This window comes from Dipodomys merriami, unplaced genomic scaffold, assembly GCF_024711535.1.
Source record: "Dipodomys merriami isolate MVZ:Mamm:240054 unplaced genomic scaffold, mDipMer1.0.p SCAF_19, whole genome shotgun sequence".
Lineage (NCBI taxonomy): Eukaryota > Metazoa > Chordata > Mammalia > Rodentia > Heteromyidae > Dipodomys > Dipodomys merriami.
In genome coordinates, this window is record NW_027203270.1 from 27,252,148 (window position 1) to 27,277,243 (window position 25,096).

General features: G+C 39.8%; 4 protein-coding genes across 4 annotated transcripts; all 4 read left to right on the forward strand.

Moving 5' to 3' along the window:
- Positions 1-606: 606 nt before the first annotated feature.
- LOC138831036 (keratin-associated protein 9-3-like) lies at positions 607-1,092 on the forward strand. The gene has a single exon (XM_070028082.1). It carries the CDS (start codon positions 607-609, stop codon positions 1,090-1,092), a length of 486 nt encoding a protein of 161 aa, XP_069884183.1.
- Positions 1,093-7,435: 6,343 nt separating this feature from the next.
- Positions 7,436-7,981, forward strand: LOC138830500 (keratin-associated protein 9-3-like). The gene has a single exon (XM_070026883.1). The coding sequence runs from the start codon at positions 7,436-7,438 to the stop codon at positions 7,979-7,981; it is 546 nt and encodes a 181-aa protein (XP_069882984.1).
- A 2,054-nt stretch (positions 7,982-10,035) lies between these two features.
- On the forward strand, positions 10,036-10,368 carry LOC138830501 (keratin-associated protein 9-3-like). The gene has a single exon (XM_070026884.1). It carries the CDS (start codon positions 10,036-10,038, stop codon positions 10,366-10,368), a length of 333 nt encoding a protein of 110 aa, XP_069882985.1.
- Positions 10,369-21,802: 11,434 nt separating this feature from the next.
- Positions 21,803-22,384, forward strand: Krtap3-1 (keratin associated protein 3-1). The gene has a single exon (XM_070026840.1). It carries the CDS (start codon positions 21,842-21,844, stop codon positions 22,133-22,135), a length of 294 nt encoding a protein of 97 aa, XP_069882941.1. The 5' UTR covers positions 21,803-21,841; the 3' UTR covers positions 22,136-22,384.
- The last annotated feature ends 2,712 nt before the right edge of the window (positions 22,385-25,096 follow it).

Below are 25,096 nucleotides of genomic sequence, written 5' to 3' on the forward strand. Positions count from 1 at the left end.
AATGAATTGGTGCTTACAAGGTATTCAGAACTGTACTGATTATGGTACATAATAAGTACCCCCAAAGTGGTAGTAATGACAACACATTCATGTTTCCCAGATGCAAAGAATTTCTCTCTCTTTTCTGGTCAGCTGAATCTAACCTTCCTTACTTCATAGTCAAAGCAAAGATGGGAAGGAAAAGAAGGAGCTTCACAAGACCGGGGAGCCCAATTGCAAGAGTCAATAGTGAGCAATACTGACATTCCTTAAGCAGGAGAGTATAACTCAATTATCTTGGGGGATAATGGGAAAATTACAACAAATAAGGGGAATCAGAGTTATGATCTCAGTTTACACTTATGACTATTTCACCACAGTTAAGAACTCTAATTGGAGACCAAATAAAATCAGCTTTTAAAGGCTTTCAGAAGGTTGAACAAGTAACTTAAGAGTAGCCCAATTATTATTCAGAGACAAATTATACAAACACAAACAAGGAAGAAACACTGAGAATGAGGAAAATAGGAGCCAGCCAAGGATTATAAAAGGCCCGATCCAGCAGTCACCATCCAAACTCAAAAAATTTCTTCAGGCAACCCAACCATCAGACCAACTCCTGACACCATGGCCTGCTGTGCTACCAGCTTCTGTGGGTTTCCCAGCTGCTCCACCAGTGGCAACTGTGGCTCTAGCTGCTGCCAGCCAAGCTGCTGCCAGTCCAGCTGCTGCCAGCCAAGCTGCTCCCAGTCCAGCTGCTGCCAGCCAAGCTGCTGCCAGTCCAGCTGCTGCCAGCCAAGCTGCTGCCAGTCCAGCTGCTGCCAGCCAAGCTGCTGTGGAACCAGCTGTGGTATTGGAGGTGGCATCAGCTGTGGCCAGGAGGGAGGCTCTGGAGCCATGAGCTGCCGCGTCAGATGGTGCCGCCCAGACTGCCGCGTGGAGGGCACCTGCCTGCCACCCTGCTGCGTGGTGAGCTCCACACCCCCCACCTGCTGCCAGCTGCACCATGCCCAGGCCTCCTGCTGCCGCCCATCCTACTGTGGACAGTCCTGCTGCCGCCCAGCCTGCTGCTGCCACTGCTGCCAGCCCACCTGCTGTGAGCCCACCTGTTAAAAGCCACAAGATGCTGATTCCTAACTTGAAGTTTCTTTTATCTGAGAACTTTTATCGGTGCAAGAACAAGTCATTGGGCATCTAAGAACTATTTCTCCAACATTGAAAAAATAATGATCACCTCTCTAAAGATGCAAAAGTGAACAGAAAATGAGAAAAACAATTTGCATAAAGATTGACCCTCAACAAATATCTCACCCCATTCTCTCCGAAGGCATCTCTTCTTCTAAGACATTTTCCTCTCCGTCTTCCACTGTCTTACCAATTGTATTCCTTATGAAAGAAGAATAATGTATCAGGTCTAATAAATCCTATCAATTGTGGCAGCAAAAATCTCTTCTGCTTTTCATTGAATATATTCACAATAGAGGTTCCATATAACCTTTCACATGAAATATTTCCTTTTGTTGTTTCATTCTCTGTTCTTATCACACTGGGTTAGGAAATATGACGAGGTCCAATAGAAGTTAATCTCCATGAAAAATATAGAACAGCCAATTACCTAGGATCTCAGAAATGGTACAGGCTCTACCTCTGCCTCACTCAGTGCTTCTATAACCAAACAGGTAAAGAAGCCAGGATCTCTGGATCTAGAACCTAAATATGACATGGTTTTCCATCAGTTTGTAGGATATTATTTCAGGCAATCTTCAGACAGTAGGAATTATAAGTCATACTCCAAGTAGCTTATGCCTTATAATCCTAGCTACTCAGGAAGTTAAAATCTGGGGATCATGGCTCAAAGCCAGCTGAGGCAGAGAAGTCTATGAGACTCTTATGTCCAATTAACTATCAAAAAGCCAGAAGTGGAGCTGTGGCTCAACTGGTAGAAAATCAGCTTTGAGAAAAATAGCTAAGGGACAGTACTTGGGCCCTGAGTTTAAACTTCAATACTGGTATAAAGAAAATACACACACACACACACACACACACACACACATTTCCATTTACATGGAAGATATAGATCAAGAGACATATAGAGACAGAAAACCTTCAAAGAAACATACTCAATTAGATGGAGATTTTTTTCCAAAATGTTTTCCAAAATTTTCTCTAGTTTCTAAATAAGAAGTGGGAATAGTAAAAGGGTTTACTCAGTATTTAGGATTAACATGTCACTTACTAGAAATACACACATATTTACTCTCATATGTAGATTTTAGACCCAAAATACAATATCCCATATAAACACAAAAAAGCCTATGTTTATATACACGATCTAGTTGATAACCATATCGAGAGAAACTTCATGCAGTAAACCTTTCAAACAATTAACAGACAGTTTAACACAATGAATACCAAGGAGGGGGTAGCCAAGAAGGAGGAGTGGATAAGTGAAAAATGGAATAGGAAACAGCTATAACCATAATACTGAATGTACATGTGTGATAAAGGAAGTAAGAAACGTGAATTGAGTTTGGGGAAGGAAGCAGATGGGTGGGGGAGAATCATGGAAGGGTTGATTGTCAAGAAGCACTGGACATTTACATGAACATGTTCAATTATAGCCTCCTTGGTTCAACCTTTGGAAATTCAGAAATAGTAAACTATATAAATAACATTAAAATGTTTAAATATAATACACCTATTCACCAAATCTATACACATTTTAATATTAGTATCAGGAAATGCTTCATAAATTTGGGTATTTTTCAACAAAGATAAGGGTTAATTCATTCTACATTGGATTTGGCACCAGAAGGTAATGATGCTATATTTTATATAAAAGATATTATGTGGCTAAAAGCATAACATTTTACCAGGTGCTGGTGGCTCACACCTGTAATCCTAGCTACTCAAGAGGCTAAGATCTGCAGATCACAGTTCAAAGCCAGCCTGGGCAGGAAAGTGCCTGAAATTCTTATCTCCAATTAACCAGCAGAAAACCAGAAGTCATGCTGTGGCTCAAGTGATAGAGCACTAGCCTTGAGCAAAAGTGCTCAGATTAAAGAAAGTTCCCAGGCCATGACTGTCAAATCTCTCTCTCTCTGTGTCTCTCTCTTTCTCTCTTTCTCTGTCTATAGATATATATATCTACATAACACTTTATATATTCAAAGATTTGTGAACATCAGAATGTTAGAAAGCATAATTAAAAGGTAATGTGTAAGCAAAATATCGATTTCCCTGAAACATCACAAAGAGATCAGATCTAATTCAGAAAACACCTTTGAGTGTCGGAACAGAAATGGAGACACATCCCATTGTCCTCTTGACTCCAACTACTAACCACTTGCAGAAATCCAACTTCTTCTTGGTGGTGGCAGGGGAGGGCATGGAGGAGAAGAAAATTACACATGAATGTTTAAAATGCAATTTCAGCTTTTCATCATTATTGTGCACTCCTAATAATTCGATCACTCTTTTATCCCATGAGCATTTACTGAGAATCCTCAAGCAAGATGATACAGAAGCATTATGTAGGATACTAACATGACTGACCTGCTAGATTTATTATATAATTTATATCCAGAAAGTATATCCTTGCATTTTACAAGTGAGTAAAGCAATATTTGGAAAGATTAAATCCTTTTTCTTCCCACTCCCCATTTAGAATGATGTTGACTGTAGATTTGTCATACATATCTGTTGTAATGTTTAGGAACTTCTAGTCCTAATTTCTTGAGAGCTTTGAACATTAATTTGTCAAAGTCTTTTCTGCATCGATTGAAAGAATCATGGGATTTCAGTCATTTGATGCTATTTCTGTGCTGCAATATATTGATTGATTCGTCTATGCTGAATAATCTTTTTATTATTGAAATGAAACTGACTTGTTTGTGGCATATGATCTTCATTAATGTACTGAAGTCAGTTACTATTTCATTGAAAATTTTTGTGTCTATGTCCACCAAAGAAATTGGAATATAATTTTTCCCATTATATCTTTGTCTAGTTTTGATATCAGAATACCGTTTTCATGTCATTTGGCTTCATGGAATCAGTTTGATGTCATTCCTTCTCTTCCTTGAGGCGCATGGGTATGAGCTCTCCTTTAAAGGTCTGGTAGAATTTGTCAGTGAATCCATCAGGTCCTGTGCTCGGCTAGGCTCATTACCCTTTATTAATGTTTCATTCCTTGTTATAGACCATTTAATTGGTTTATATCTTCTTGGTTCCATTTTGGTACCTTCACTGCAGCTAGAAATCTATCCATTTCGTCTACATTTTGTACTTAATTAGAATATATTTACAAGGAACTTCCTAACTATCCTCTTTTTTTGGCTAGGTTGACTAGTTGCTTATCAAGCATATCTTTTCAAAGGGTGAACTTTGTGTTTCATTGAGTACTAGTATTGTTTTCAAATCTCCATTTCATTCATTTCTACCCTAACCTTTGTAATTTTTTCCCACCTTATTGTTATTGTTTTTCTAGGATCTTGAGGGACACGTTAAGCTGTTTACTTGAGAACTGTCTTTTTTTTTTAAATATTTGTGCTCATAGCCATATACTATCTTCTTAGGGTCTGGGTTACAGTATTTTAATTTTCATTCAATCATGGGAATTTGTATTTTACTTCTTATTTCTTTTATCACTCAATGGTCATTCGACAATATATTTTTTAAAGTTTTATTTTCTTGTAAAAATTCTGTACAGAAGGATTACATTTACATCAGTGTGGTAATGAGTACAAGTGTCCATGTGCTTGGATATTTTTCTGTAGTTTCCTTTACTGCTGAGTTCTAAATTCATAATATTATAGTTATTTCAGTTATCTTATATTTTTCTAAAATTTGTTTTATGTCATAAAACATGATCTATTTTGGAGAAAGTCCTATGAGCTGCTGTGAATATGTATTATTCAACTGGTGGGTAACATATTCTATATATAGCTCTTTAATCTATTTGATCTATAGTGTCAATTAATTGATTGATTGATCATTAATTTTGTGTGTGTGTGTGTGTGGGGGTGACCTTTCTACTGGTGAGAATAGGCTATTTAAGTCTCATTGTGCCAGGGTCTGTCTGTACTTGCAAGTCCAGTAGTGTTGGGGTGATTTGTGTGTGTCAATGTTTGGTGCGTACATGGTACAAATTGTTATCTCCTCAATGAATTATTCCCTTTGGCTCTTCTAACTAATTTTGGTCTGAAGTCTATTTTATCAGCTCTAAATATAATTACTCCTGGCCACTTTTAAGGTGCGTATGCTTGGAAAACCTTTTTACATTCTTTCACCATAAGTGAATGTTTGCCTTTGTCAGTTAGATGTGTTTCTTGTAGGCAAACATGATCAGGTCTTGCTTGCCAAGAGATCATGAACAGTGAATATCAAAAATTATGCAGTTTTTTTTTCTTTTTGTTATTTTGCTCGTGCATTCATCTATGAGAATTTGTTCTTTTCTACATTTTCCTGCTTGCATTTATCCTTCTCATCTGTAAGTATGATTCTTTAAGTATCTTCCACAGTGGTGATTTAGTGGCCATACACTATTTTAAGTTTTTGATTATCAAGCAAGATTTCATTTATCCTTCAGTTTTGAAGGACACCTTTGTTAAGTACTTTAATCTAAGTTGACAGGTATTTTCTTTCAGCCCCTTGAAAGTGTCATTCCACACCCTCGTTGCTTTTAGAATTTATGTTTGCTTGTTTTTTTTTTTAAATCTCCTCTTATTCTGATGGGTTTACCTTTATATAAAAAATAATTTTTTAGGTGGGGCACTGGTGGCTCACATCTGAAATCCTAGCTATTCAGGAGGCTGAGATCTGAGGACCATGGTTCAAAGCCTGCCTGGGCAAGAAAGTTTGTGAGACTCATCTCCAATTAAGCACCAAAAGAGCCAGAAGTATCTCAAGTGGGAGAGCACTAGCATTGAATACAAAAGCTCGGGGACAGCACTTAGACTCGGGTTCAAGCTCCAAGACTGGCACCAAAAAAAAGATTTTTTTTTAATGAGAAACAGTCCTACTATGTATCTCAGGCTGCCCTTTGACCTCACAGTCTTACAATCTCAGCTTTTCAATCCTCAGATTATATGTGTGTGCTACTATGCCTGCTGGCTCAAAAGGATGAAAAGGCCATTTAAAAATAATTGTATACCAGAGTTATAGTTACATAGGTCAGACAATTAATGTATTTCTTTTTGAACAATGTCACCCCTCTATAGACCACCTTTGTAATAACAATAAAAATTTAAATAATTTAAGTTTTGTTACAGGTATTTTAATCACAGTTTCTAAATTTTAATATAGATTAAATCAAAATGTTCTTGTAATACAAGATAAACTATTGGGGCTGGGAAAGTGGCTCAGTGGTAGAGTGCTTGCCTTGCATGCATGAGGCCCTGGGTTCGATTCCTCAGCATCACATAAGCAGAAAAAAAAAGGTGGAAATGGCACTGTGGCTCAAGTGGTAGAGTGCTAGCCTTGAGCTGAAGAGCTGAGGGACAGTGCCCAGGCCCAGAGTTCAGGCCCTACGACCGGACCCAAAATAAAAAAATAAAATAAAATAAATAAAAAAAAGATAAACTATGTGTTCATGCTTGTTTATATTTGCAGAAGTAGGAAGAAAGGAATAAAAAAATGCATCTGATATTATCTTTGGAGCCCTGGTTGGGGAAAGGATATGTATGCACATGCCCTTTTAGGGAAGAAGACTGTTTCTTTCAATGACTGTACTGTTTGACTTGTCACAATGCGCAACCATGACTAGCTTATGCTTTTTAACTTATTCTAGACAAAAAACAATTTACAGGGAAAAAAGACATTAAGGGTTTTGATTGAGAATATATGTTCACTGGTAATTAAGGCAAGAATAATACTCATAACTCTTAAGATCCTGTAACTTGCAAACACTGATCACAGGGAGACAGAAGTTCTCTGTTACTGAATCAAGTGATAACAATGTTTGAAGGATGCTTAGATTAGTCTTTCCCAGTCTGAACAAATTGCCTCTGAAATCACGACCTTAGGTGACCAGTTTGGAAGACAATGTTCAGTTTTGATAAAATGTTTCTAAAGGTCATTGAAGGTCAGGTAATGACACAGTCAGCCAGGGCAAGATTAGGCCTAAGTCTAGCCCATCCCATGACTTACATAAAGAGACGCTCCTGCGCCTGGCTCCCATATTCACCTTCGCTTAGCCCAAAGAAGGAAGAACCATAATGAGATTTAATTGAACATTAACAAAAACAAACCATTGGATGCTACTTATAATTTTCTTGACAACTCATGTATAAGCCAATCAAAGACTGCTTTTGCAATTGGCATCAAGGAAAGATGCTAAATGTTAGGTAAACAAGCAGCTCTGGGGAAATATATAAAAGGCCATGTGTGGAAGGTAGAGTCAAAACCCAGAAACTTCTCTCTCCAGAACACAAGTCTGAACCTGACTCTTGACACCATGGCCTGCTGTGCTACCAGCTTCTGTGGGTTTCCCAGCTGCTCCACCAGTGGCAACTGTGGCTCTAGCTGCTGCCAGCCAAGCTGCTGCCAGCCAAGCTGCTGCCAGTCCAGCTGTTGCCAGCCAAGCTGCTCCCAGTCCAGCTGTTGCCAGCCAAGCTGCTGCCAGTCCAGCTGCTGCCAGCCAAGCTGCTGCCAGTCCAGCTGCTGCCAGCCAAGCTGCTGTGGAACCAGCTGTGGTATTGGAGGTGGCATCAGCTGTGGCCAGGAGGGAGGCTCTGGAGCCATGAGCTGCCGCGTCAGATGGTGCCGCCCAGACTGCCGCGTGGAGGGCACCTGCCTGCCACCCTGCTGCGTGGTGAGCTCCACACCCCCCACCTGCTGCCAGCTGCACCATGCCCAGGCCTCCTGCTGCCGCCCATCCTACTGTGGACAGTCCTGCTGCCGCCCAGCCTGCTGCTGCCACTGCTGCCAGCCCACCTGCTGTGAGCCCACCTGCTGTGAGCCCACCTGCTGTGAGCCCACCTGCTGCCAGCCCTCCTGTTAAGGGCCTGACTCCCTCCGGGTGACTTAGGAATGAAAGAGGAAGCACAGCAAAACAGCACTGATCTCTGAAGAAGTGCTTCATTTGATGGTTGCTAAGTATGAGGATGTTGCTAAGGTGCTTATAAATGATAAAACTCTTCATCAGGACCCTAAAAACAAGCATCAATCAGCATTCCCTGGAGAGCGTCTTCTACCTTGAGTAGAGCATCTGGAAGAGACTGTTAGTTTTCCTGACATTTCGGCTTCTTTCCCTATCTCTTGCTTCCTCACTTCTTCAGACCTGCTTTCTACTTGATTATTCCTCCTGTTACTTTCAAATAAAATATCTTGATGTGCAAAGCAAGCAGAGTTATGTCCTTCTTGTAGCGCTAAGCTGTATGCCTACAGCTGAAATTCAAGAGTGGATTTGCATTGTGATAAGGCCTGATTCCATCTGCTAATTAAATAATCTTCATAGCTACTCATATCATGAATAATCTTCATAGTTATTTAGATGCATATGGGCACATTAGGGTTAGGTATTGATTAATATAGACACTTTTAGCTGAAATATTCAAGCTAATCATTGCTACAGATTCCCACATAAAACATGATCATGCCAGCTTCTAAGTATGTTTCTGCCATCTGTATTCTCTTCCCATTTAATATACTATAATGCTCCTTCTTCATTCATACCCACCAAAAAGAATCTACACTATCTTCTACTGAATGTATACATCAGTATCTACCAATACTAATTCCAAGGACATTTAGGTTCAATTCTTGTGTCTTGGTCTGTGTCCTTCTTCCCACTGACCCCCAAACTTCTCTTCTCTCTAAGCTTTAGCTCTCATTATTCCCCATCTATTCTCATGATCTCATCATACCAACACAGCAATATCATGGATCTGTACTTTGCAGCCCAACTGAAACAAACAAACCAAAAAAAGACTTCTCTGAAGAAGTTAACACAAATCTAGAACAAAACTAAGTTGCTCTTACTATTTACTTTTTAATTATTAAGCATTTGACCAGGAAACACAAAATGCAGATATACAAAATACATTAAGACATGAGTACAGGAAAAACTAGCCAAAAACATTTTTTAAACTTATTGACAAGTGCCCAGCACTTTAATGGGTGGTGGTGATGGATCATACACAAGCAGATGCACTTCAGAAAAAGATTTATAGCAATGCATTCTTCAAAATGTTGGAACTCCTATGTCTTTCTTCCTAAGCATTCATTCAGTGATCCAATTCAGACAACAATAACTCAACATTATTCCCCAGTCTCATTTTTACTTCAGATAGCAAGTCTCTTTCATGAGAGGTATTACATCTTGTAAATTCTATTTACTTCTTCATGAGTGGTCCAATCCTACCTACTCAATGAACATTTATTGAATTCGACTCAATGAATAGTTCTTAAGATTCTTCCAGAAGCTAACCCTTCTTCGATACTAAACTCATCTGAGTCACAAGAAAAGATTCTTGGTCTGGACTATAACTCATATTTACCTATTTCAAATGGATAAAAATCAAAGGAGCTGTACTGGGAATTGGATAGGATGTCAGAGTCAGTGAGTTGGAGGCTTTAATTACACATTAGCAAAGGTGCTCTCTGAGTCCCTAGCTGTTTTACATTCAATGGAATTCGGTTTTCAGATGGAAAAAATACTTAAAAACAGCACAATTACCCTTAGCTTTAGAGGTTTGGATAGATGGTCAGTAGGAATGACTACTATTCAAAATGAGGGTGTTGACTTGATGTAAAATCAGAAGACTCTTTGAACTCAGGAAACCACAAGCCTTCTCATGAGCAAAAAAGTCTCAGTGACCTTGTAAAACAAAGTAATTTTCATCATGTAACACAAGTCTTCCAATGGAAGCCAATCTGAGGTCCACTGAGGGGCAAATTTAAGCTAAAAAAAGAAAAGCCAAGCAAAATATGTTAAGAATTTTTACAAACAGCAGCTGGTTTGAGGATATAAAAGGCCCCGCACGGAAGTCACCTCCAAAACTCAGAAACCTCTCCAAGTAGTTCACTTCTCAACTCAACCCCTCACAACCAACCATGGCCTGTTGTGCTACCAGCTTCTGTGGGTTCCCCAGCTGCTCCATCGGCGGGAACCTTGGCTCCGGTTTCTGCCAGCCAAGCTGCTGCCAGACTGGCATTGGAGGTGGTATTGGAGGTGGCTCTGGAGCCATGAGCTGCCGCGTCAGATGGTGCCGCCCAGACTGCCGTGTGGAGGGCACCAGCCTGCCTCCCTGCTGCGTGGTGGGCTCCACACCCCCCACCTGCTGCCAGCTGCACCATGCCCAGGCCTCCTGCTGCCGCCCATCCTACTGTGGACAGTCCTGCTGCCGCCCAGCCTGCTGCTGCCACTGCTGCCAGCCTATCTGCTAAGAGCCAGGTTGCTGATGCCTAATGTCCCAGGACAGTGGATCTTGGAAGTGTCCACTTCCTTGGCCACCTTGGGCCAGTAACTAGTTCCTCTTTCTATCTTATTTCCCATTCTGGGGCTTAGTATTATATGAGCATCACCACTCTACCTGATTCCATTCTAGAAGTAATACGCTGACCCTCACCTATGGCTCTGAAATTCTAAGAACCTCCCTCTTTGTCATCAAATGGCTTCGGGTATACTTTTTCTGACACTGTCTTGTGGGATTGAAAATGACATGTTTGGGGGTCTCCATGACTTTATGTGCATCCTGCTTTGTGATCTATTTTTATCTTCCATTTTTCTAAAAAGTCAAATTCTCCAACATCAAAGGCCCCAGAAGGTAGCCAAGTGACGTTCCTCAGATGTCATCGGAGAATCACAACATGCCTGTTGACTAGTTCAATTGTATCTGTGGTGTCTTCTGATGTTTCTTAATAAAGTTTATATACTGAGCAAAGAAATCAAAGGCTGTGTTTCTATTTATACATCGAATGGCTTCAATGCTTATAATTCAAGAACATCTACTCAAAATAATTCATATTTTCCCTTTTCTCTCTCTTGCTTTTTTTTAAAATTAGCTTGTATCAATTGTACAAAGGGGTTTCATTGTGGCATTCCCTTACGTGCACATGGTGTGCCTCAATAAAATTCACCCTCATGATTACGTTCTTTGTCCCCTATTTGCTTCTTTTCTAAAGAGACTGAGTATGCATTTATGTACTCAGTGGTCAAAGTAAATGAGCTATCAACCTGTGAACCCCATGGAGAGGATCTTATAGGGATATCGAGAAGGGTCAGAAGTCAGGCTGAAAATACTACACACTATGATTCCAGCTGTGTGACATTCTGCAAAAAAAAAAAAAAAAAAAAAAAGGAAAATTATGGAGACAAGAAAAGAAGTTATGCTTGTGTTCCACACTAAAATAGAAGCTTGAAAGAAAAGATAATTATGAAAATAGAGAGACAAAGGACTGGAAAACAAAACCTAAATACATATCCTCTAAGGTCCTGAGACATGCTTCCTATTTAAATAAAAGGAATATACATCAGTGGTGTTCCCACATCTTCTTCATCTTAACTCTTCTCACTTAAAACACATATCCCATGAGGACTGGAAGAGACACCTACCCTGACATGCGTGACCAGCCAAATGAACACATGCTACCAGTGGCTACTTGTAAGTCTCAAGCTCATATTCATTGAGCTCTTCTAAATTTGAACCCTAGAATTTTCTTTACTATTACATGATAAAGTAGAGTGTAGGAAGCTTTTGAATACCAACTCCTTACACATGATACCTAAAAAGATTAGAGGTGTATCAACAGTCTATCAACAGTCTAATGACAGGGAGGAAAAACATATATTTCATATTCAAAAGCAACAGTGGGAAGCTGGGTGTTGGTGGTTCACGCCTGTTTCCTAGCTACTCAGGAGGCTGAGATCTGAGGATTGCAGAAGACAGCCCAGGCATATGTAAGACAGACATCGCCAGATATACTGGCAGGTAAGGCTCAAGATGAAATGGCAGCTTGTACTGCAACTGGTAGCTGTCTTTACTGCCTTCCCTTTTGCTCTTGTTCCTTCCTTAAAAAAACATCCAGGGCCAATGGAATAGAGCCCAAAAATGAACCCATAGACCTATAGCCACCTGATCTTCAATAATGGAACAAAAAAAATAGAATGGAAGAATGACAGCCTCTTTAGTAAATGGTGCTGACAAAATTGGTTAAACACCTGTAGAAAACTAAAATACATCCTTACATATCATTCTGCACTAGAATCAACTCCAAATGGATCAAAGACCTTGAAGTCAAAACAGACACCCTGAAAACATTACAGGAAGGAATAGGAGACATTATAGGGCTCCTTGGCACAGGCCTTAATTTTTCTTAATAAAGACCCAGAAACATAACAAATCAAAGAAAGGTTGGACAAATGGGATTGCATGAAACTGCAGAGCTTCTGCATGGCAAAGGACATAGCTAGCAAGATCAATAGAAAGCCCACGGATTGGGAGATCTTCACTAGTCATACAATAGACAAGGGCCTCATATCTAAATTATACTTAGAACTCAAAAAAGTAAATCCCCCAAAAACAAATCCTCAAAGAAACAACTGGCCCATTAAAAAGTGGGCTAAAGACTTATAGAGAGACTTCTCTGAAGAGGAAATAAGAATGGCCAATAGACACATGAAGAAATGCTCAACTTCTCTAGCCATAAAAGAATTGCAAATCAAAACATTGAGATTCCACCTCACCCCAGATAGAATGACTATCATCAAGAAATCTCATAACAACAGATGCTGGAGGGGATGTGGTCAGAAGGGAACGCTACTGCACTGTTGATGGGAGTGTAAACTTAATTCAACCACTCTGGAAAGCAGTATAGAAGTTCCTCAAAAGACTCCACATAGAGCTCCCCTATGACTCAGCAATCCCACTTCTGGACATTACCCAAATGATCACAAACAAGGCCATATGAAAGCTACCAGCCCAACTGTGTTTATCACAGCATTATTCACCATAGCTAAGATATGGAACCAACCAGATGCCCCTCAGTAGATAAATGGATCAAGAAAATGTGATATGTATATATACACATATATATGTATATATGTATATATGTGTATATATATATATATATATATATAATGGAATTCTATGCTTCCATCAGAAAGAATGATACTGCCCCATTTGTTAGGAAATGGAAAGACTTGGAAAAAATCATATTGTGAAGTAAGCCAGACCCAAAGAAATATAGGTCCCATGGTTTCCCTTATTTGCAATAATTAGTATATGTCTAGGAGAGTCTTATCAGATGAGCAGAAAAGCTCAAAAGCTATGTCCATATGACCTTAAGATGATGCCTAGTGAAATGAACCCCAATATATGGACCTAAGAGGTTTTTCTTTGTTATTGCTGTTTTTAATGTACTATGCGATTTTTTTTGTTTCTTTTGTATGTTTTTCTTCCTTCGGTATATCTCTGTTGTCAATGTATTTGGTTTTGGTACCTTGCATCTTGTATATACATTTATCTAATTTGGGGAGGGGAAAGGGAATAACAAAACACTGAAACAAAGACACAGGGTAACCCATTGCAACAATGATACTCACAAGACACTATATTGGAAATGAACTTTGTGGGGGGGAGGAGTTGGGGGTGGTGGTGGAGAGAAGGAATAGTAGGAGAAAAACAGAGGTGGGGGTAACAATGCTTGACAAGAAATGTACTTATTATCTTACTGATATAACTGTAACCTCTCTGTACAGCATCTTTACAAGAAAATAAAATTTTAAAAAGTATCCAGGAGCATATGGAGTTGTCATTGAATATATTAGAAAAGCACACTCAAATATAGTATTCATTTGAGTCTAAAAATCACAAAAAGCTAATCAAAAGTTGGGCTTTTTAAAAAGTTAATGTTAGTTCCACTACAGGAATTTTACTTTCATCTTGGAAAATATTTTATCCTATTCTAGACAATTGTACTTCCCAAAACGTTACTTCATGAATGCCTTAGTTCTTGCAAGGTTTATCTTTATCCTGAAGTTCACACATTCTGAGGCATCTGAAGTACCTGCTGCTCCCTATTAAGCTGATGTAATCAATATGATGTCATCCAGGCAGCAGGATGATTGAATGTTGTATGGAAGCTCAAGACAGCACAGGACTGACAGTCCTGTGGAAATGCTTAGACCCATAACCAGGTCAAAGTAAACCACTTCTGGTTATCCTGATACCGAAAAATGGGCCCCATCCTGTGCCACAGGCTAAATTAACTTGCAAGGAATGTAGTTTTGTTTAATACTAGCATCGATCCTGCAAAACAGATTTTTGTGAACTCGGTTTTGTAGATGAGTAAGTTAAACTAAAAGAGGCTAACTACTGTTACTTATAGTCACATGCTCATCAGTTAAACACTGAAGTATGAATCCAACCCTGACCTACCCCCTTTCCCCCGCCCCCCTCCCAGGAGGAGACAATATAATTAAGAAACTAAGAATATAGAATGGAGTGGGAAGATTCCTCAGACTAACAGTGCCTGTGCTGGAAACCATGGGTTGCAGAATAAACTGCCCTGGGCACAGATTGTGATTATTTCTCCATTCTGTACTGAACTTTAGGAAGCTGGCCTCTGGTGCCCAGGAATCCCCATTGGTTCTCTGCCGCAGGCTCTGCTGAACTTGACCACTAGGGGGCAAGAGAGGAAAACCACAGAGCTGGAAGAAGAGGGGACTCGTTCCTTCCTTTTTGCTTGCTTTGGTGTAACCTTGGCAGGACAAGACTAGGAGATGCTAATTTTTCCCCAGGAGGTGAGGCCTCCATTGACTTCAAAACTTGTAGTGAAAACTATGACTAGGCAAGGGACAACCCATCTAAACTCTCACCCTGATTCACCCCATGGAATATCTGTAAATGACAGAAAAAGAGCTCCAGCTTCCTTTGACTTCTCAAATAGTTGCCACACCATCAAGAGACATTTATTAAGCATAGTGTTTCAGACACTATACTACTCTTACTACTACTACTACTAATAATAATAATAAATTCTCATGTGTTAATTCATCCCTTACACACCCTACCGGTGTGGTAGTTACATTGGCTATATTCACAAGTTATACCAAGGATACTTTCCTACTTTAGAAAGACATATTCTTTTGATGATTAATAGTCAACATACTTAGATTCATACTGGAAGTCAAAATGTGACCTCTAGCTTCAACCTCATAGATAACTGTTGGGATACAGGGCCCTGTTCACTCCTTCCAAAAAAACAAAAACAAATAAATAAATAAATAAATAAATAAATAGTTCTTTTCCATTCGTAAGCATTTAGTGCTGCTGTTTCCTACTGCAGGAATTCCCTTTCTCTTCATCTGTCTTGTATTTGAGTCCTGGGCACCCTGTGAGGCCCAGAAAATACTGAGACACTAGAGAACACACCTGTGCCTGCTTGTTCTTACCTGCCCAACAAACAGTGGTTGAAATAAGCCAAATGTTATATTTTCTCTTGAAAAACATAATAATCAATACAATTAGAGATTAGTGTTTAGTGATTGCAGGTACAGAGTCTAAAGCCAGAAAGGCCTTCATTCAATCCAAATGCCACCACTTGCCAACTGATGACTCTGTGTGATTTAACCACTCTGCATCTCAGCTACCCTGAGCAACTTCCTAAAGTTGTGGTAAGAATTAAATGATAAAATCCATGTGAAGTACTTAGAACCCTACCTGTTACATTGTTTTCAAATGCCTGAGTTAACTGTTACTGTATAGACAGCCACATATTTGTCAGTTCACAGCTCAAAATATACTAAAGTCATAAAGTCAGCTTATATCTAAATAATGTAGCATTTAAGTCTCTGAAGTTTATTATGGAATCATTATGAGCTTAAATACTATAATAGATTTCACGTAGTAAGTGGACTAAAAATAATACTTTCACATGCCAGGCACTCAAATCTTATTCAATATCCATTTACCCAGCCAAGTGAGTGGTAGTTAACACATAGAAGTCTGCCATATTTAAGTACGCTGCAGTCTACAATAATATGTGAGGACTAAACTGAAGACTTAGGGTTCCCAAGGAAAATAGGCAAAACTTCAGTCAGTGGGAGCATGTTTAGTCAACATGCAAGATTACATGTGCAGATATGCACAAACAACTTGACTAAACTATGGCATACCTACGGGAGAATGGCAATGGTGTAACACCTCTGCGCAACTTACAATTTAACAAAATGAATTCCAGAAAGATGAAACAGTTGCAGTGGAAAGAGAGGTCAACAAGAGGAGTGAGAGATGAAAGGAGAAAGGAAGGGTGGGTGAGTACAATCATAATATTCAGTATACATATGTGAAAATGAAACCAGGCAACTTGAGAGAGATGGAAGGAAATGATGGAAGGAGTGACATTAATTAAAATTGTATATAAACTGACATGTTGCATTGAAAACCTTTTGTACACTGACTTAAAGACAATAGTAATTAAAAGATATTAAAGGGAGGACTGTTGGCCAAATGTGGTGGTTCATGCCTGTAATCCTACCTACTCAAGAGACTGAAATCTGAGAATCATGGTTAAAAACCAGCCTAGGCAGGAAAGTCCATGAGACTCTAATCTCCAATTCAACCCAGGAAAAACAACCCCCCCAAAAAAAGAATAAGTGCATGTGTAACTAGCCTTGAGTGAATAAGCTAAGGGACAGCACCTAGGCCTGCGTTCAAGCCCCAGTACTTCCCCTACTTCACCTCAAATAGTGAAGCAGCACTATTTGAGGTGAACTTTCAACAATCCTCACGTTGGCACCATTGAGCAGCTTGCATTCCATTTTTAAGCTATGTATCATAGATGGGTATCTTTCTATTAAAAAAAGAACAAAACCTCAATCAGGATTGGCAACAACAACACAAAGATATATTGCATATGCCATGTGACCAATCGCTGTGAGATTGGTTCTGGGAGGTGGCAGGGAAGTCACATCAGCTGACCGGAAACAAAGTAGGATACACCCACCTGCACAACCATAGTGACTATCAGCTGTGCACAAGCAGAAGACACATGGATTTTATTGACAAGGACTCCAACTTAAGGGTAATTTTCAATGTAAAGATAGCAAGGTGGATAGAATCCTAACAGACATTAACTATCATCACAGACTAGGGGGAACATCTGAGTCCACTGGATTATTTAATCTGAGCCCCCAATCCTTTGCCCCAATGCTCAACCAAGAGCAAAGCGAACATTATGTAATCAATGGGTAGATCAATATCCATGGTAGCCCTGATCTGGCATAGTTTTATAATGGCCTATGCCAGTGATGTAAAATATCACACAATTTAGGAAATCATGACTGTAATTTTTTTACTCACAGGTACTTTTATAAGGATGACACACTTAAAAGGTTTCCATATCCTGCTTATGTGAAGAGATGAAGCTCTCCAACCAGTTTTTAAAAAAACACCACCAACAACAATCACCTTGAATGACCTTGGAGCGGGAAGCCTGCTATGATTCCTGCTGACTTGGAGATGCCATTGTGGGAGGCTTTGCCCAATACCAACCCAGAAATTGTTAGGAGACGGATGTCAGTAAGACACAGGGAAGTTCACAACCATGGGTGACTAAGGCACATAAAAGTGATCATCGCATTCCCAGCCTGGGAACTTCATAGTCAGCAGAATTTGCCTCTGTATGTAGGAGCCTGCCAAATCTTCACACCAGCCCTGCTCTCTTTCATGGACTTCAAGCTATTCTGTGGGTCCTAAACTAATATCACCATGATCAACCCCTTTCCTATCATCCTAGAGGACAGTTTTGGCTTAGGTCTCCTCACCTGTAAGTAAATCTGAGCCCTCACATGATCCTTGACCTGCCTGTCCATCCATCCTCTCACTTGGCATAACCATCCCCTTTCCTTTCAAATGTCTCCCCAACTCTACCACTTCTTATCAGTCAATCCTGCCACCTGGACCCTCACTGGTCCCACATGCCTACACAATGGCCCTGCTATTCTTCTTTTCTCTTTTTTGTCAGTCATGGGGCTCAACCTCAGGGCTTCGATGCTGTCCCTGTGCTTTGTCACTCATGGCTAGCGCTCTACCACTTGAACCAAAATGCCACTCTGGTTTCCTAGTGGTTAATTGGAGATAAAGAATCTCACGAAATTTCCTGCCCTGGTTGGCTTCAAACCATGATCCTCAGATCTCAGCTTCCTGAGTATTACAGGCTTGCTCTTCATTTTTTTTCTGTGCATGAATCATATCCTATCACTCCTGGTTTTAAATAAACTGGCATAGGACAGTATTTTTTAATGCTCAATAGCACAGTAAGATAACAAAGATTGACTGCAAATAATCAAACAATCAAAATATCTAGCAGAGAGGATTTCGAATATTTCTAACACAAAGAAATCACATTTGTCTGAGGTGATAGCTATGTCAAATGCTCTGATCAAATCATTACCCATGTTAAACACATTAAAGTTAATATTGTTCCCAATAAAGATGTACAGCTTCTGTGTGTCCATTAAAGATAAAAATATATTTTGAATAAAGAAATCATCCAGTAAATTCTCAAAGCCTTTAAAATTAGGTATCAACTCTGTAGAACAACCTGGAAAATCCTATGTAGCCTGTTACCTGCCAACTCTCTGAACTCATCTCCCTTCTTTTCCTCGTACTCCAGCCACCCTGAACAAAATATGCATCTATCTTGACTAACATGGCCACTGTGGCATATTCCCCTGTTTTATCTTCTTCTGGTGCCTGCCACTTTCTGGAGCCCTTATGTATTCATTTGATTATTTTACTACACTAATTTTCCACCATTAGAATGAACACTGTGATACGAGGATCTTATCTGATCTGGGCATTGCTTTGTTCATTCAGCCTGGGAGGGCACTGGGCATTTTTGTTGAATGATTTAATACATAACATAGAATGAACATGATCTACTATCACACAAAATCAAGTAACAGCAAACTACTACTTTCACTGGTGTGCACAACTGTGTGCTCATTAACTGTGTGACTTTAGAATCAACCACAGTATCTTCATTCTGCTTTTTAAAATTATTATCTTTAAGTAGTTGTACCAGAAGTTGCTATTTAACCAAGTAGTTTATGAATACAATGCATCTTGATCAGTGTCATGGATTTTAACATTCCCATCTCCCAATCCTGACCCACCCCTTCCCTTTTCTTTTGTAGTATATACATTGGCTCCTTGACTGTATCCCTCCCCACCCCCCCACACACACTTCTACTCATTTGTCAACCCCTCCCCTTAGCCCTTACCCCCTTGCAATTACCCATTTCCTGGTGCTTATTTTGTTGGGCTTTGACTTTGCCTTTCTAATAAATTACACTATTTGATTTCTCCCTTGAGTCTACCATATTTTAGTTAATACATTTGTATATTCTTGCATACTACCCTACATATTTACTTATACATTATAGGCTAATTCTAACTTCCACATATGAATTCTAACTTCCACAATGTAACCATAGTCTCTCTGGGCCTGACTTGCTTCACTTAATATCATTTTTTCAAGTCTTTCTGTTTCTTTACAAATGGTACAATATCATTCTTTCTGGTGGATGAATAAAATCCATATATAAAGATATAGATACAGATATTGATTTTCTTGATCCATTTGTCCACTGAGGAACATGTGGGCTAATTCCATACTTTGGCTATGGAAAATAGTGCTGTAATGAACATGGTTGTGCTGGTGGCTTTACCAGGGCCTAGTTATTCTGCTTTATCACCTGGGAAATTTACACAGTAACAGTGCTGGTCACAGAGCTGTAAGACACAGAGGATACACACTTGAGCAACACCTCTGCTTTTGGCTGGTTAATTGGAGATAAAAAGTGTCACAGACTTTTTTGTCTTGGCTGGCTTCAAACCACATTCTGCAGATCTCAACATCCTGAGTAGATAAGCTTTCAGGTATGGACTGCTGATGCCTGGCACTTATTTGCTTCTTTTTGCATAATGTCTGACTTGCAACAAGCATTCAATCACTAAGTGCCTGACTTAAAATATGCTAATGTAGCAAAGAAAACCAAAGCTACAAAATACTCTGGTAAAAAGAGGGTTAAAATAAAAGACTCTTTTAAGCTGTCATCTTGTTGTCTCTTGTTCTTTGTATAATTTTCTAAGCCATTTTATGTAAAGATACATCAAGAGAATATATGCGTGTAAGCCTTTCAAAGTCAGCTAGTTTCAAAATGTTTCTTCAGGAATATTATTCCTACTCTAATAAAAATTTTACAATACTGTACTAAAATTTACAACTTTATTTTTCAAAAATATTTTTTAAGATTATAGTAGTTTAGGGGAAGACAAATGGAGAGAGATAGAACAGGAAAATGCAGTCATAATCTTCAATATGCATATGTGAAAATGGAGCCAGTAAATTGAAGGGATAGGTAGAGTTGGGAGAGATGTGGGGAAACAATGGAGGTGGTGCCATTAATCAAGATGCAATGCACTCATAAACTGATACGCTGAATTGAAACCCATCTATACAACTACTTAAAGATAATTTTTTTTAAAAGATTGTAGCGATTTAGATGGAATTTGGAAATATCCTTTTATCCCAGAGTCCATATGATATTGTTAAATCTCCCCCAAGCATGCTCTATGAAGCTAATCAATAGAAGTAAATAAACTATGAGCAAGAAAGTTTGAGAGAAAACATATTATCTCTTCACTGATAATCACAGAGCATTACGCAAGCACAGGAACGGTTCTGAGAAACCCATGAACTTGGCATTCCTCAAACTTACTGAAGAGAATTATTTCATGTCCTTTGAAGCAGCTGTTCATATAAAATTCATCTGGGGAAAATTCTGGGCCTGTCAGCCTCTAAATGGCCCAATACAACTGGCATTTTGGTGGCAGTCTTAATATATAACATGGTTGGACAGCAGTTTTAAAGAACCTTGGGCCTCATCACCTAATCAGATCTGCTCCCATCCTGCCAAGTTATCATCCGAAGCATGTACAAAGGAGGGATAAAGAACCAAGTAACACCGGGCACAAGTAGCTCATGCCTGTAATCCTAGCTACTAAGGAGGCTGCCCAGGCAGGAAAGTCTATGAGACGCTTATCTCCAAAAAAAAAAAAAAAAAGAACTACTCAGGAAAAGCTATGGCTCAAGTGCTAACCTTGATCACAATGAGACTTAGGGACAGAGCCCAATCCCTGAGTTTAAGCCCCAGGACTGGTCAAAAAGAGCAGGGGGTGGGGGGATGTCAGTGGAAAAGGGAGAAAAGAAAAAGAAACAAGTGACTTGCTAAAGTTGACTTGCTGTGGAAGATGCCTTTACACAGAACCAAAACCCATTGCTCTGAAGATTCTATTCATCTATTGTAATTCAGTTTCTGAGGCTCACTGAGAATAAATCTAAAAGTTTCACCAACTTTTTCAGTATAAGGTCAAAAGGATCATGGTACATCTGTGGGTTGCTAATAGAATAACAATCAAAAAATCTACTTATCTGTTCATCTGAAAAGTAGACAAACACAAACACATACACACACAGGGAAGATATGCAGATATGCATACTTATGCACTCTTAGTAATGTGTAATGGTTGGAATATAATGATTCCATGCCTTTGAAGCCTGAAATGAAGCTGTCTGTCTATGCGGTGACAACTGAGCAATATGAAGAGTCCTTATTTGACAACAAAACAACCAGGATCTCTTTAATGAGGTGATGTGGTAATAAACCACTTAAGTAATTAGATGGATTTTATGGAAACAGCTATAAACTGAAACATGGGGGAAAATAACTCTTGGTCATAGGTTGACACCCAGGGAGGTGGGTATATAAGAGCCAGAAGCAGAAGCCAGAAGCATCAAGACACCAAGAGCCTTCTCCTCCAAGCCCAACACAAACCCAACTCCCAACGCCATGGCTTGCTGTATCACCCGCTGCTGCAGTGTCCCCACGGGCCCTGCCACCACCATCTGCTCCTCTGACAAATCCTGCCGCTGTGGAGTCTGCCTGCCCAGCACCTGCCCACATGAGATCAACCTCCTTCAGCCCATCTGCTGTGATAGCTGCCCCCCACCATGCTGCCAGCCTGAGGTCTATGTGCCAACCTGCTGGCTGCTCAGCTCTCGTCACCCAACTCCTGGACTCAGCGGGATCAACCTGACAACCTATGTCCAGCCTGGCTGCCAGAACCCCTGTGAGCCCTGTTAAGTGGTCACACCTTGACTCAAGGACACGGCTGCCATCTGTCTTCCCCAGGACCTGGGCCTTCAATCGTTGCTACTTTCTATATCCAAGCTAAATCCATACATAGCCAATGCCCACAGCCAGGTTCCTGTGGATTGGCTCAACTTCTTTATGTTTCACTCCTTTGGGTACAGGTGGAGACTTGGGATCTGTGAGGCTATTTCACTGCTCCTTGGGAAATAACTATATCCACTATGGTTTAATAAACTTTATTCTGGCTTAGCAAATGAGGCCTGGTGACTGTTTATTTCTATGTCTCCTCTTAGGGCAAGTGAAATGCCTATCTCTACCTAAACAGTAGGTTATCAGAATGCTCAAGACCTCCTCCAGCAGCTGTGAGAGATCTTTTTTTTTTTTTTTTTTTGGTCGGTCGTGGGGCTTGAACTCTGGGCCTAGGCGCTGTCCCTCAGCTCTTCAGCTCAAGGCAAGCGCTCTACCACTTGAGCTACAGCGCCACTTCCAGTTTTCTGGTGGTTTATTGGAGATTGGAGTCTCATGGTCTCTCCTGCCTGGGCTGGCTTTGAACCTCGATCCTCAGATCTCAGCCTCCTGAGTAGCTAGGATTACAGGCGTGAGCCACCAGTGCCCGGCTATGTGAGAGATCTTATGGAGATATTCCTCCCAAAATTAAACACTGGCTTTTGTGATAGTTTGAATGGTGAAAACAATCCACAAGGTTTTTTTGTAGAATGTTTTCTTTTTTTTTTTGGTCCGGTTGTGGGGCCTGAACTCTGGGCCTGGGCGTGTCCCTCAGCTCTTCAGCTCAAGGCTAGCGCTCTACCACTTGAGCCACAGCGCCACTTCCAGCTTTTTTCTTTTTGCTTATGTGGTGCTGAAGAATCAAACCCAGGCCTCATGCATGCAAGGCAAGCACTCTACCACTGAGCCACCTTCCCAGCCCTTTGTAGAATATTTTTATCTAACATGTTTTTGGAGAAATTGTCATATACTATGACCTTTTTCCTCCTGTGTTCATGGATAGGTAGAATTAATATTAATATTTAATAATATTATTAATTATTTAATATTAACTATTCTTAAATAAAATGTTTCTGTACAGCAAAGGACATAGTTGCTAAACTAGAAAGATAGCCAGCAGACTTTACTGCAATACATCCAACAAAAGCCTAATATCCAAGATATGTAAAGAGCTCAAAAAATTAGCATCCATCCCAAGCTAATAAGCCAACCAATCAATGGGCAAAGAAGAGAGGCTTTTCAGAAGAAGTAAGAATGGCAAATAGGCACATAAGGAAATGCTCACCCTGGCCATAAAGGAAATGCAAATCAAAACAACTTTGAATTGTCTTTCACCCCAGTTAGATTGACCAACATCAAGATTTCAAACAACAACAAATGTTGGAGGGATGTAGGGAAAAAGAAACCCTCTTGCACAGTTGGTGGGAATGTACACTAGTAAAACCACTCTGGAAGGTGGTTTGGTGATTCCTCAAAAAAGTAAACATTGAACTTCCCTATGGCCCAGCCATTCCATTCTTGGGCATCTACCCAGAGAATTGCAAGTCAGAACATAGTAAAGACACTTGCACACCCATGTTCATTGTTGCACTATTCACAATAGCTAAATTATGGAGACAGCCCAGATGCCCTACAATAAATGAGTGGATCAATATAACGTGGTACACATACACAATAGAATTTTATTCATCCATTAGAAAGAATAAAGATTATGTCATTTTCAAGGAAATGAATGGTCATAGAAAAAAATCATGTTAAATGAGGTAAGCTAAGGTTGGAGAGACAAACAATGAATGTTTTCTCTCCATGTGGAAGCTAGATCTAAAATATAACTGCATGTGAGAACCTCTACAGAAGTCTAGGCATTCACACACAGTCAGACTGAAAGAGGATATTCTTAGGGGAGGGACCCAAAAGTGCAACTCTTCTGAACATTTAAAATACTATTTATCAAAAACAATTCCAGGAAATGTAAATGGGATTTTGGTGGTGGTAGTGGTGTTTGTTTCTGCTTTTGGGTTTTTTTTTGGGGGGGAGCAAACGTGGGGTACAGAAAGAGAGGGAAGTAGGGTGAACAAATCTAATCGTGCTATTCAGTATAGACTATGTGGAAAATAAACTAATTTGTGGCAGGTGGCAGGGCAGGGGGAGGGGGGAGTCTGAGGGAAAATGAAGGAGGGGGTGACATTGTCCAAAAAGGAAATGTGCTCATTACCTGATTTATGAAATAGTAACCCCTCTGTACCCCTCATAATTGCAATAAAACTATTTTTAAAAGGTCTCTTTTGGTTTTGTTTTCTGAAATGTATTTTTCCCGTGTGCTTTTCCAAAATAATTATTAATTCCTTCACTTGTGGTCACCATACTTTTACATAAATAAGAAATTCAGGATGAACGTGATAACTATTGTTACCATGTCACACTTGTAAGGAGTAAGTATTGAGTCTTTACTGCTAATACTGAAAATAATCTTAAATGTCTTATTACAACCATGATGAACTTTTAGCAGGCAAAGGACCTTCGATAGCTCAAAAACTCCAACTAGAAGCCAGGAGATGTGCACTTTGGTTCAGGTGGCCCCTGTGGCCACGCAAATCACAGATTTTTCTAAGTCTTAGTCCTAAAATGCATTGATTAGCCAAATAACTCTAAAGTCTCTTTCAGTTTTGACATGTTAGATTCTAGATCATCCAGAAGCATTCTGAATAGTGAGCATTCCACCCGGTTGCTTGAACTACTTTCAATGGCAATAATTCATGGGTGTTAAATGTCTATAGAATGGAGGTGTCCTTGCGAGCAGTATCTCATTAATGAATATTTATGAAAATAAAGCCTGTTGAAATTATTTGAAGAAGGGGTTAAATGGGGTCAAGTGCTAGAGGAGCTAAATTTGATCGGGGTACATTTTAGGCCCATATGGAAATATCACAATGAAAACACATATAA

What these genes read in the sequence shown, in the direction of transcription:
- LOC138831036 (XM_070028082.1), top strand. Translation starts at nt 607, where the DNA reads ATGGCCTGCTGTGCTACCAGCTTCTGTGGGTTTCCCAGCTGCTCCACC.
- LOC138830500 (XM_070026883.1), top strand. Translation starts at nt 7,436, where the DNA reads ATGGCCTGCTGTGCTACCAGCTTCTGTGGGTTTCCCAGCTGCTCCACC.
- LOC138830501 (XM_070026884.1), top strand. Translation starts at nt 10,036, where the DNA reads ATGGCCTGTTGTGCTACCAGCTTCTGTGGGTTCCCCAGCTGCTCCATC.
- Krtap3-1 (XM_070026840.1), top strand. Translation starts at nt 21,842, where the DNA reads ATGGCTTGCTGTATCACCCGCTGCTGCAGTGTCCCCACGGGCCCTGCC.